Source organism: Theropithecus gelada, chromosome 2, assembly GCF_003255815.1.
Source record: "Theropithecus gelada isolate Dixy chromosome 2, Tgel_1.0, whole genome shotgun sequence".
NCBI classification, from domain to species: Eukaryota; Metazoa; Chordata; class Mammalia; order Primates; family Cercopithecidae; genus Theropithecus; species Theropithecus gelada.
Window position 1 is genome coordinate 142,383,354 of NC_037669.1, and position 13,996 is coordinate 142,397,349.

The 13,996-nt window shown below is 35.8% G+C and overlaps 1 protein-coding gene across 3 annotated transcripts in view; it reads right to left on the reverse strand.

Annotated features, from left to right (window-relative positions):
- Window positions 1-13,996, reverse strand: part of RNF13 (ring finger protein 13) — a 159,353-nt gene that overhangs the window by 95,634 nt on the left and 49,723 nt on the right. For all 3 annotated transcript variants that reach the window (XM_025376689.1, XM_025376687.1, XM_025376688.1), the window contains one exon: window positions 3,240-3,365. Coding sequence is in view for 2 of the 3 variants with exons in the window: in XM_025376687.1 (XP_025232472.1) it covers window positions 3,240-3,365 (126 nt within the window). In the remaining variant the exon portion in view is untranslated. The remainder of the gene's footprint in view (window positions 1-3,239; window positions 3,366-13,996) is intronic.

Below are 13,996 nucleotides of genomic sequence, written 5' to 3' on the forward strand. Positions count from 1 at the left end.
ACCAACATTAATCATCTGAAATATCTCGATAAATTTTTATTCCTCGTTTCTTTTCTCTTTGTGGTCTAAAACAAAGAGTTCCTTTCTCCAAGGAAAACTTTAAAAGATAGAGCCAATTCTCCTTTGTCTGAGATAATTTGTATGTCACTTTGGATAAGAGGCATGCCAAAATATAACCCTGCACTACCATCAATTGTAGTATTATGTATGAAGCTGAATTAAGTTTTCCTCAGTACTCAGTCCTAGTAAGCTATGTAATAAATAAGGAAATATATCATTTTCTAACTATTTTAAGCCAATGCATCATAGAGAATTGTGGATATACACGAATGAACCATTATTGATTATCTACAGGAGATATTTATCAGCAATTCTGAAAAGAAGTATTATACATATTAACATTGATGACCAAATTCCACAACACACTTAATATAAAACTGTATATAACCATTTTGGAAGCTCATTAAATGCAGTCAGAGATTTCTGATATGAAAAGTACAGTTAATAAGGCTAACAGCTTATCCATCAGTAACCACCCTAGAAAGGAAATTTTCTTTAGGGTGCAATTCCAGTTGTTTTTCCAGTAACCATAATGACTTTATCCTTACCCAGTCACACTACCTTGACAGGTGATGCATAATTCTTACTACTACAAATTTATGAAACATACTTTCCACAATGGTATGATTAAACTGTCTTTATAAGCCAAATTAGAAATTTTATACAACAGCTGACACTGAGTTGCTATATCACATGTGACTTATCAGACAATTTGATTTCCAAAAAGTCAGCAATTTTGCCATCTTTACCCTTATTCTATTTAATTCTAATGGTAAAAAGCATAAAACATCAACAGCTAAGACCCACTGCCTCCTTCCTGTATGCAAGGTGCTGTTGGGGAGGCATCTAACATTGATTAGTTCATGTTATCCTCCCAACAATCCTATGATATAGGGAACATTATAATTCTTATTTTATAGATAAGAAAATTGAGGCACACAGAGGTAAAATAACTTGTCCAAGGTCATACTGCTAATAAATGATAAAGATGAGATTGAAGTATATACACTCTGTTTCCAGACCTTGATTATAATCATTGTGTCTCCCTGTAAACTGATGTTCCAGAAATTTATACAACTCTGACAAAAACAGAAATCATTAGGAATGACATAAGTAAGGAATCTTCAGTCTTAAATGGCCAGAATATACTCCACTGTATATTTGTGGAAGAAAAAATAACCAAGTGAAAGAACATGTACAACAGACTAGAGCCTTATTCATTAAAACTGTGCCTACATGGTAAAGTACAATGAGAATTTTTTTTAACATTTCCCTTTCTAACATTAGAATGGCTCAACTGAAACCTTTTTCCATGTTTTTCATATGTACACATTTTTCAAGAATATATTAGACACATAAGCAAAAGGCTATTATAGTTTGATTTAATAAGTCTTTATTGATTGCTTACCATGTACTATAATACAAATTGGATATATAAATATGGTTAAAACATGAACGCTAAACACCATCAATTCACAAATGAGATATATATATATATTCAATAAAAAGCAATAACAATGTGATAAAACGCAATGAAGGAAGTATTTGCAAAGTGGAAGGGTGGCACATTGAGCTGGAATGGTCTGCACTGCAACAGAGGAAGTAGAAAGAAAAGTAAGGCTTCCTGAGGAGGTAACATCCTCAGCTAGCACATAAGTGATGAGACAGATAAATGGGTGATAAAGATCATTGGAGCAGAGATCTTGGACAGAGAAAATAGTACATGTAAAGGCACAAATGTATGATCAGCATGGCACAGCCAGTTGAGAGAATTCAGGCAGGCGGTATGGCTGCAACATAAAATTCAAGGCAAGCAGTGAAAAGAGATGAGCTGGACTAATGACTAAATCATTAAGCTCCTTTGGAAGTACTCAGACTCATGATGAGGATCCACTAAAGGGACAAGAAGGCTAACAAGTCTACTGTATTCATTCCCGAGTTGTGGTTTCATCTTCAAAAACAGATATTCAGTAACAGTATTTCCCTAATTTTCAAAGTGTACCATCTCCCATCCCTGCCTGTAAAGGAAAGTTATAACAACAACAAAAAAGTATTCTAGTTTCTAACTATCAGACTGTACTGAGTCCACAAATTACAAAGCATAATAGTGCAGTAGACCTTGGGATCAATAGAGTTAGTTTACTTTTAATTTCTTAACAGCAAGAAATTAATGAAACATTACAATAACATTTAATTTTAACTGAAGCAATCTCTAATTATTATAGTTTAGTTCTGGATAAAACAGTTAAATGTAAACTATCATAAACAACTCTGAGGAGCAGGAAATCTACTACTTTGACTTCAAACTCTAATCTATTCCCATTTAAAGGCAAGTGAGAGTCTATATTTGGAACTAACATAAAGTAGTAATGATACCTATCATTTACACAGTGCTATACATTTTCAAATTCCTTTATATTTATTATTTTATTCTTCTCATAAGTTTATTACGGAGGTATCATTTCTTCCATGCAATCAAAATTGCAGAGAAAATTCATGCACAGCGTGACAGGGCGGTTTTTCTTGCTGAACAGACAAATTATCTAAGACCAAGCAACATGAAATAATAGCCCATGTCCTATTCTGGGAGATACATGCAAGACACTATATGACACTCAGCTCTGAGGAAGTCCAGTAACAGTTACATCAAGGTTTATTTTACATAGGCCTCAATGTGGCTCCTTAGCCAATGCTAATCCCAAAACAGACTTTAAAAAACCATACACCTAGAGCAGCACTGGTGATACATGGTGAGGGAGGTGGGTAAACCTCATTTTACTATCTGAAATGCTAGCTTAACACATGTCAGAGAGAAAAAACTTTATACAGGGGCAGATTTAACTTATTACAAAAGACAAACCTCAATGACAATGTAGATACAGGTATAGATGTAGGTTTGAGATTAATACTGGAAGGGTAAAGGCATAAAACTAAAGGCTGAAGTTAAGTTTTCATTCCTACATGAGATCAAGTAAGATTCCACTGTTAAACCACAGTTCAAGATGTCCAACAAATGCCTGAAAATTCTTAGAACCAGTAAAAGTTATTTCTATTCTATGCATCCAGTTTATTTTCAATCTTACTGAATTTTAAATTTTAAATGTTTTCTGAAATAAGGGAGGATTTAAATTAGCTAACTAAACAAATAGGAAACAAAAAATGAAAAAAGAAAACCATACCTTTATATCGAAATTACAATCAAGTCTTCTAATTAGCACGATGAAAGCGCCAGATGAATTGTCTTTTACTGGTGGAGGCACTATGGGTTCACAGGCATTCTCTGGTTTTGAGTTAATCAAAAAACCCTGAAAAAGAATTGGTAAAAATTATCTATCTGTTTCAGTCAATAAATCAATCAACCTACTTCTACAAATATCTTTTCAATTTGTCATGTTTTGCATTATGCTAGATGTATTATTGGGCATCTACAATTGCTCACAATCACAGAACTTCTAAAGCAGCATTTGCTTTCATAAAGCATTTAGTTTTCTAAAGTAAGTTCTATCTTTTGTACTGAAGTTAAAAAATAATAATAATAAGCAAACGCATGCATAAGCCAATCACCCCAAAGACAACCACTGGTATATTTTCTAACAATATTTGACATTTTCAAACCAAGCAAAGATGTCTTAAAAATTAACTTTCTTTCATGTTAGCAGACAATGAAATGCACATAATAAATACATTTATAGAAATTTATTCTGCAGAAATGCTAGCCTGAGTATGTAAGGTGTATGTGGAAAGACAGTTATTGGTAATTATTATTATTATTATTATTATTATTTGAGACGGAGTCTTCACTCTGTCGCCCAGGCTGGAGTGCAGTGGCGCGATCTCGGCTCACTGCAAGCTCCGCCTCCCAGGTTCACGCCATTCTCCTGCCTCAGTCTCCAAAGTAGCTGGGACTACAGGCGCTCGCCACCACCCCCTTCTAATTTTTTTGTATTTTTAGTAGAGACAGGGTTTCACTGTGTTAGCCAGGATGGTCTCGATCTCCTGACCTCGTGCTCCACTCTCAGCCTCCCAACGTGCTGGGATTACAGGTGTGAGCCACCGCACCCAGCCTCGTACATTATTTTTAATAGCAAAAACTGGAAATCACATATATCCAAAAGACAGCTATTTAAACAATTATAGTATATTTATACAATAGGTAAATAATGCAGCCATTTAAAAAAATGAGGAAGACCTGTACACACTAAACTGAAAAGACGTTCACAAGATAACCATGAATTTAAAAAGTAAACAGCAAGTTGCTTTCAGGAATGCAGGATGGTTTGACATAAGAAAATGTAGTAACAGGCCGGTCGCGGTGACTCACACTTGCAATCCCGGCACTTTGGGAGGCCGAGGCAGATGGATCACCTGAAGTCAGGAGTTCAAGACCAGCCTGGCCAACATGGCAAAACCCCGTCTCTACTAAAAATACAAAAATTAGCCAAGCATGGTGGCACATGCCTGTAGTCCCAGCTACTTGGGAGGCTGAGGCAGGAGAATGGCTTGAATCCAGGAGATGGAGGCTGCAGTGAGTCAAGATTGTGCCACTGCACTCCAGCCTGGGCGACAGAGCGAAACCCCATCTCGGAAAAAAAAAAAAAAATCTGGTAACAGATTAAAACAGAAAAATCAAATGACTATCTTAACATATGTAAAAAGTGAATAAACACATAAAAAGATGATCAAATTCATTGATTTCATTTATAAAGGAAGGAGGCAATTAAAGCTATGAGACAATGCCTTAACAACAGTTCTGTATGGTCCCTGAACTGGTCACACTAATCATCTATTCCACAGGATTTGGCAATTTCTCCTCCGTGAAATTATATCGCTGAGCTTGTGATATGGAAAGTGTTTGTACATAACTTGGGTATAAAATGTATCACTCTTTCATTTGCTCATGTAATAGCTCCTCTTCTTAATCCCATAAAGCACCTTTTTGCAAGGAAGTAAAACTGTGGTCATCCTTCCAATGATGAATATTTGCTTTATTCTTGTTAAATGTGCACCCTGCTCTGATTGCCTTTCTGCAAACACTTTTTGTTTCAATGCCAAATAACATAGTTTAGGAAATTTTTTCAACACAGTTATCATAGCAATTAAACACAAGCCATATAGGTTGGCTTCCAGTTCCAAAATGGTGATGCAGAAGCAAGCTGGTTTGACTCCCCTACACAGAAAAAGGAAAACAAATATACAGCAATGAGATTATGGCCAGAAATAAGCCAGAACTCAAATATAAGGAGAGATCATTCCCAGGGCCACAGAGAAGTAAAAAAATCTCCCAGCAGACAGAGAATTAGACTTGCACATCCACGATGCCCCTCCCCCCATTTTGCCCAGCACCAACTGCAAGGAAAATTTCCCCTCAACTCACTGTTTCAACTTACTGTAAAAGTAAGACCAAGGTGGAACCAAATTGCCCACTATCTTGGGTTCCCTAGGAGGAGATGTGTCCCTTCCTTAACCCACAGAAAGCATCACAAGTACCTAAAGGGAGAAATATCCATGAGGCAGATAGAGACTAAGAGGGGAAGCAGGACTACAATCCCTAGCCCTATAAAGGAGAGCCCTCCTTTGTAACTCTACCAAAGCAGATGCCAAATCACAGTAGCTATTCAGTAGCACCATACAGTAGGTTTGTCCCACAGGTCCACTGGGCATAAACCTCCACAGCCAGCCTTCCCACACTGCCGAGATATCCCCATTGGGACCTGCCCCTTTGGGAAGGGCAACACTTTGATAATTTACTAGAGCCAAGGTGAACCTAAGCTTAAGGCACCACCTAAAGCCAAAAAGGAGGCAGTAACCTAGCAGTAAATAACCTCTAACCAAACACATCCAATAGAAACCAAAACAAGCCAGACAGAGAAGAACAGAATAAATAACTAATCTTTCAATGCACAGACACAGATATACATCCACAAGAAACAACAGCAAGCAGGGAACCATGATGCCCAAATGGACAAAGCAAGAAACCAATAAGCAACCCTAACAAGATGACAATATGTGAACTTTTTAAGCAAGAATTCAAAATAGCAGTTTTAAGGAAACTCAGTGATCTCCAAGATAACACAGAAAAGAAATTCAGAAATTAATCAGAAAATTTTAACCAAAAAATTGAAATAATTCTGTCTAAACCAAACAAATTTTGGAACTAAGAAATATATCTGCTGACCTGAAAAATTCATTAGAGGCACTCAACATCGGAATGGATCAAGGAGAAGAATCAGCAAAGTCAAAGACAGCCTATTTTTAAATGCACAGAAGAGAAAAAAGAAAAGAGTGAAAAGCAATAAAGATCTCCTACAAGATAAAGAAAATTACCTCAAAAGACCAACTCTAAGAATTATAGGTGTTCAAGAAGGAGCTGAGCAAAAGCAAGGTATAGAAAGCTTATTCAAAAATAAAAAATAAAAAACTTTACAAAACTTGAGAAAGATATAAATAACCAGCAACAGGAAGGTGAGAGAACAAACAGATTTGACCCAAATAAGACTACCCCAAGACATACACTAATCACTCTCAAAGGTCAAGGACAAAGAGAGGATCCTAAATGCAGCAAGAAAAAAAAGGAAATAACATACAAAGGAGTTCCAATTCATGTGGCAACAGACTTTTCATTGAAAAACAATACAAGCCAGGAGGAAGTGGAATAACTAGAGAAAGAGAGAGACAGAGAAAGAAAGGAAAGGACAGAAAGGGAAAGGAGAGGGAAGGAGAAGGGAGGGGGAAAAGGGGAGGGGAGGAGAGGAGCAGAGAGGATCACAATGAAGAGGAGCAAAAAGCAAAAAGTGCAGGGAGGGAGGGAGGAAGGAAGGGAGGAAGAAAGGAAACCTATCATCCAAGAATAACCAAATCCAGTAAAGTTATCCTTCAAATATAAGAAACAAAGTTTTTCCCAGATAAACAAAAGCTGAGAGAGTTTACCACCACCAGGCCTGTCTTACAAGAAATGCTAAGGAAAATTATTCAGTCTGAAAGAAAAAAGACTAACGTGCTAAAATAATTAGAAAAAAAAAAAATAGTTGAAGGTCTAAAACCCACTGGTAAAATTAAGTACATAGACAAACCCAGAATACTCATACCATAATTGTGGTGTGCAATCCACTCATAACTCCAGTTATGTCCAGAAGACAAATCTATTTAAAACAATTATTTAAAAGAAAGAAAACAAACAAAAAAAATTATAGCTACGGCAACATAGTAAGAGATAGGTAATATAAAAATATGTGAACTGAGACAACTAAAAGCCAAAATGTGAGGGATAGAGTTAAAGTGTAGAATTTTCTTTTTCATTCTCATTTGTTTCTATTCTTTTCTATGTGACTTAAAATGTCACCCTTTAAATAACTTGTTATAAGATGGCTTTGTAAGCCTTATAGTACTGACAATGCGAAAACCTGTAACAGATTCACTAAAAATAAAAAGCAATTAATTAAAAAGCACTATCAGAGAAAATCACTTAACCACAAAGGAAGACAGTAAGAAAGGAAGAGAAAAATTACAATACAAAAAACAATCAACAAAACGGAAGTAAAAGTCTTAACTCATCAATAACACCAAATGTAAACGGAATCCATTCTCCAATTAAAAGGCACAAAATGGCTGGATGGACAAAGAAACAAGACCCAATACTACGCTGCTTACAAAAAAACCACTTCACCTATAAACATATACATAGTCCAAAAGTGAGGGGTGAAAAATGAAATTCCAGTAGTAGTTACACTTATATCAAATAAAACAGACTACAAATCGTCCAACAGTATAAAAAGAGACAAGGAAGATCAATATATATGATACAAGGGTCAATTCTGCAAGATGATATAACAATTATAACTATTTATGCAACCAATATGAGGCAGCCAAGCATATGCAGCAAACATAAACAGATCCAAAGGGAGAGAGAGACTACAATACAATAATAGTAGGAAACTTTAGCACACCACTTTCGGAAATGTACAGATCACCCAGACAGAAAATCAACGAAGAATCAATAACCTAAAGGTCCTGACATTAACAGAACATCTCACCCAACGGTTACAGAAAAGACATTATTCTTATCAGCACATGTAACATTTTCAGAATATACCTTATCTTAGGCCACAGAACAAGTCTGAAAAATTCAAAAAGTAGCAATCATACCACTATCTTTTCTGGCCACAATAGACTACAATAACAAGAAGAACCTTGGAAACTTCGCAAATGTATGGCAACTAAACAAAATGTTCCTGAATAACCAATGGGTGAATAAAGAAATTAAGAAAAGAAATATAAAATTTCCTGAAACAAATGAAAATGAAACTACCACATACCAAAATATATGGATACAGCAAAAGCAGTACTAAGAGGGAAGTTTATAGTAATAAACGTGTCAGAGGTGTCTGAACCAGAGCAACTCCATCTTGGATAGGAGCTGGGCAAAAAATGAGACTGAGACCTACTAAGCTGCACTCCCAGATGGTTAAAGCATTCTAAGTCACAGAATGAGATAAGAGGTCAGAAGAAGACACAGGTCATAAAGACCTTGCTCATAAAACAGGTTACAGTAAAGAAGTCAGCTAAAATCCACCAAAACCAAGATGGTGACGAGAGTGACCTCTGGTCTTCCTCACTGCTACGCTCCCACCAGTGCCATGACACTTTACAAACGCCATGGCAACTTCAAGAAGTTACCTATATGGTCTAAAAAGGGGAGGCATAAATAATCCACCCCTTGTTTAGCATATCACCAAGAAATAATCATAAAAATGGGCAACCAGCAGCCCTCCAGGCTGTTCTGTCTATGGAGTAGTCATTCTTTTATTCCTTTACTTTCTTAATCAACTTGCTTTCACTTTGCACTGCAGACTCATCCTGAATTCTTTCTTGTATGAGATCCAAGGACCCTCTCTTGGGGTCTGGATCAGGATCCCTTTCCTGTAACACCACTAGTGCCATGACAGCTTACAGATGTCATGACAACATCAGGAAATTACCCTATATGGTCTAAAAACGGAAGACAGAAACAATCCCACCCCTTGTTTAGCATATTATCAAGAAATAATCATATAAATGGCCAACCAGGAACCCTCCGGGCTGCTCTGTCTATGGAGTAGCCATTCTTTTATTCCATCACTTTCCTAATAAACTTGCTTTCACTTTACTCTATGGACTCACCCTGAATTCTTTCTTGCACGAGATCCAAGAACCCTCTCTTGGGGTCTAGATCGGGACCCCTTTCCTGTAACAAATGCTTATATCAAAAAAGCATAAAGATTTCAAATAAACCACCTAACAATGAACCTCAAGGAACTAGAAAAACAACACCAAATGAAACCCAAAATTAGTAGACAGAAAGAAAGATCATCTATTCCAATTTTTTGGTATACAAAAAAATGGGAAGATTGGAAGCAGATTGCTTGAGTTCATTAGCTTGAGACCACCTGGACAACACGGTGAAACCCTATCTCTACAAAAAATATAAAAATTAGCTGGCTGTGGTGGTGCATGCCTGTAGTCCCAACTACTCGGGAGGCTAAAGTGGGAGGACTGCTTCAGCCCAGGAGTGGAAGGCTGCAGTGAGCCGAGATCACACCATTGCACTTCACCTTGGGAAACAGAGTGAGATCCTCTCTCTCAAAAAAACCAAGCAGGAGGGTATAGGGCTGATCAATGAATAAGACAGCTTTTGAGGTTGTATCTTAAATGTTCCTGCTTTTACTACTAATGTTGATGATTATTACAACAAACATAATGTCTGTTTTATATATATATATATATAAATATCTAGAAAGAAGTTTCATGAATGTGTTGAAAGGGTTAGCTCCTTTGTACAGGCTCCAGTCTACTGTAACCATTGATAAGTACCACTTCTGCAGACAGCCAGAAAAGACACTTTTATCTTATGGAGATGCTTGTTTTTATTTATTTTTTTTATTTCTTAGATCACATAGGTTAAGGAGAAATATACTCCAAATGCCTAGTTTTTCTTCTCTTGGTTTTGGAATTTGGGTTGTTCCATCTAAATACAATATATCTTATTAAACATCCACTATACCTTTCTTTATATCATCAGAATAACCTGATTGCAAATAAAATTTCATTTACATATAAATTAATAAATATCTTCTTCCAAAGTTTACTACTTCAAATTAATCTGCAGACATAAAGAGTTTGCTAGTGACCTTGCCGTTAAAAGAAAAAAGGAGGGAGGATGGCAACAAATCAGTGTCCAGAATAAAGCTAGGAAACAAGATCAATAATTTCTTTTTTATTTGAACTGATATGGAGAGATTTAAGCAAAGGGAAATCATAAAAGATGCAGCTGACATTCTTTTTGTCTTTATCAAATTTAGTTCTTAATAACAATAGCATAACTGCAAACATTTAATGACTGTAACCTTCAGTTTTATTTTACTTAACACAGTACCGATTTATTAGGATTTTGATTTTATGATATTCCAGCTCTACGAAGAAAAGATCATCTGGTGTGTGCCTCTCATTTGGTACACACAGATACTGTGTGTTCACTCAATGGATATAATACCTTGACATTTCAGAAAACAAAATGAATGTGCGCTCTGGAGGACAATGCCTTTTAATTGATATGTTACTGTCTTTGTGTGTTTGCATTGCTATAAAGGAATACCTGAGGCTGGGTAATTTGTAAAGAGGTTTATTTGGCTCATAGTTCTGCAGGCTATACAAGAAAACACACACACATGCACACACACAAAAGGCATGGCACCAGCATCTGTTTCTGATGGCCTGCTTCCACTCATGCAAGGTGGAAGGTGAAGGGGAGCCTGTGTGAGAAGAGATCACATGATGAGAGAGGAGAAGAGAAGTGCCAGACTCTTGAAAAACTAGCTCGCACAGGAACTAAGAGTAAGAATTCATTCACTGTGGCAGAAGTCACCAAGCCATTCATGAGGGATCCACTTCCCTGACCCAAACATCCTCCCACTGGGCCTTACCTCCAACACTAGGGATCAGATTTCGACATAAGGATCAAATATCCAAACAATGGTAGTTAAATTCACACTAATACTACAATCACATCATCATTCTAAAAAAAAAAAAATTCCAATCAAACATTGCCATTCTAGCTACATGCAACAAAATAGTTTCTCTAAAAACAAGAATTTTAAGTGGATTGTGCTTACACTAGCAATGCATGTCCTCTACAATTGCCACATAATCAGTACAACCCAGTAAAGAAGATTTATGCATAATTCATATTCTATAGTATTTGACAAATCCTGTAAAAACATAAAGAGGTTAAATGTAATAACTACAGAATTCTTAACAAAATCGTTGACAGCAAGAGTTCAGAAACAAATAGAAAAAGTAAATCCATGAAAACCGAACAGGCATCAGAAAAATTCTCCTTTAGTATTATAAACAAACGTAGGCCGGGTGCGGTGGCTCACACCTGTAATCCCAGTACTTTGGGAGGCCAAGACAGGCAGATCACCTGAGGTCAGGAGTTCGAGACCATCCTAGCCAATATGGTGAAACCCTGTCTCTACTAAAAATACAAAAATTAGCCAGGTGTGGTGGCACATGCCTGTAATCCCAGCTATGCAGGAAGCTGAGGCACAACAATTGCCTGAACCCAGGAGGCATAGGTTGCAGTGGGTTAAGATTGCACCACTGCACTCCAGCCTGGGTGACAAAGCGAGGCTCCATCTTAAAAAAAAAAAAAAAAAAAAAAAAAAAAGGAATCAAGACTAAGAGGAATTCTTTGGTAATGAGACAAAAAACATGCTGTTTTCCAAAACATAACAAACACAACCACAACAAAGACCCTCACTCATTCATCACTTACTACAGCACTTGCCATTTGCAATTTGTCATTATAATTCAGTTTATAGTTGAACACAACCTGGTTAATTAAAGTTGATACAATTTGCTTATCAATCTGATTAAAGGGATCATAATGATGGAAATGGTCAGATCCTAACTAGAGGAATTATTTCAGTACTCAGAATTCAAAGAGAATGGCAACTGGCAAGAAGGGATAGTGCAGGTAAACAAAAGTAGGGAGAACAATTATAATGTCTTAAAAAGGGTACTGTTATTGCCATTAGTTATTCTGTTAATTTCAAAGGTGATGATTATTCATTCACTTGTTTCATGAAACAGGGAATATATCAAATGTAAAATATAATGAATTATTTTATTACTTATCACTTACAGAAGAAGGGAGATATTACTGAATTCATCAAAGTGGCTGGACATTCTTTTATACCAGCAGTATATAAAAATACCTGGTTTCATATCCTTGTCAATTGTGGATATTGTTAGACTCATATTTTTACTAATTTGATAAGTGTGAATTGGCATCTAGATATAATGTATACAAGCAGACATATTTAAAAGATGTTCACTAAAAAAGAAAGTAAAAAACTGGCATCTACCAGCAAATGAATGAAAAAATAAATTGTGGCATATCCATAAAATGTAGTATGCAACAGTTAAAATGAATTAGGAATATGTAATAACAAAAATTTCAAATACAGTGTTAGATGAAAAAGCAAGTTTTAAAACCAGAGCAAAGAAAATTTAAATGGAAGCACAACGTTTATAGATGTATATATGGCAGAAAAAAATATATATATATGTATGTTTTGTAACATAAATGGGAAAGATATACATAAGTTTCAGGATAATGATCATCTATAAGGAGCGAGGTAAGGGAACAGAATATGGTAGGATAAAAAGGATGTTTCAGTAGTATCTGTAATATTTTATTTCTTCTTTCAAAAATACTAACCTCTAGGTAGCAGATATACAGGATGCTCTGTTATTCTTATACTCTAGTCTATGCTTGAAATATTTCAATTTTTAAAAAGTGAAAGCAATCTAAATGTCCAGTGACACAAGGGTTTCGTTACATTATGGTGTAATTCAAGTACTATAATAAATTGCATAATTTTGAATGATGATATGAATGTATAGATTTTTATATGGAAAGATATCCATGATATTGGATATGCCATCCAACATACTGCCAATTTTTTAAGTTGCAAAATAGCACATATAAGTGCATAAAATGAAGGCGTGAATGTGTCTACACAACTTCACACAGTTGTACCCAAACGTCTGCCACTATCTTTAATTGTAGAATTATGTATGATTTTCATATTCTTTTTAAACTTTATTGATATTTAATATTTTATATATTTATGGGGTGCATGTCATAATTTGTTTCATGCATAAAACGTGTAATGATCAAGTCAGGATACTTGAGGAATCTATTACCTTGAGTATTTATCATTTGTATGTGTTGAGAACATTTCAAGTTCTCTCTTCTAGCTACTTTAAAATATACTTAATGCATTATTGCTAACTATAGTCACCCTACTCTGTTATGGAACATTAGAACTTACACCTTCTATCTAACTGTATGTTTGTATCCACTGACCAACCTCTCTTCATCTCCCCCTCTCAACCACACCCTTTTCTCACCTTCTGGTATCTATCGATCTACTCTCAATCTCCATAAGATCAAATTTTCAGCTTCTACAAATGAGTGAGAACATTGGATATTTGTTCCTTCTCTGCCTGTATAATTCCACTTAACATAATAATCTCTAGTTCCATTCATGTTGCGACAAATGACATGATTTCATTTTTACAGTCAAATAGTATTATATTCCACGTACATACTTTTTAAAATTCATTAATATATTCATGGACAGTAGGCTGATTCCACATCTTGGCTATTGTGAATAGTGATATAGTAAACATGCAAGTGCAGGTATCCCTTGGATACACTTCTTTTCCTTTGGATAAATAGCCAGTGGTGGGACTGCTAGATCCTATGGTAGTGCTATATTTAGTTCTCCCCCATTCTCTTTTCAGTTTTTTTTTTTTTTTTTGAAATCACCATACCATTTTCCATAGTAGTTGTACTAATTTACATTCCCACCAACAGTGTATGAGTTCCCTC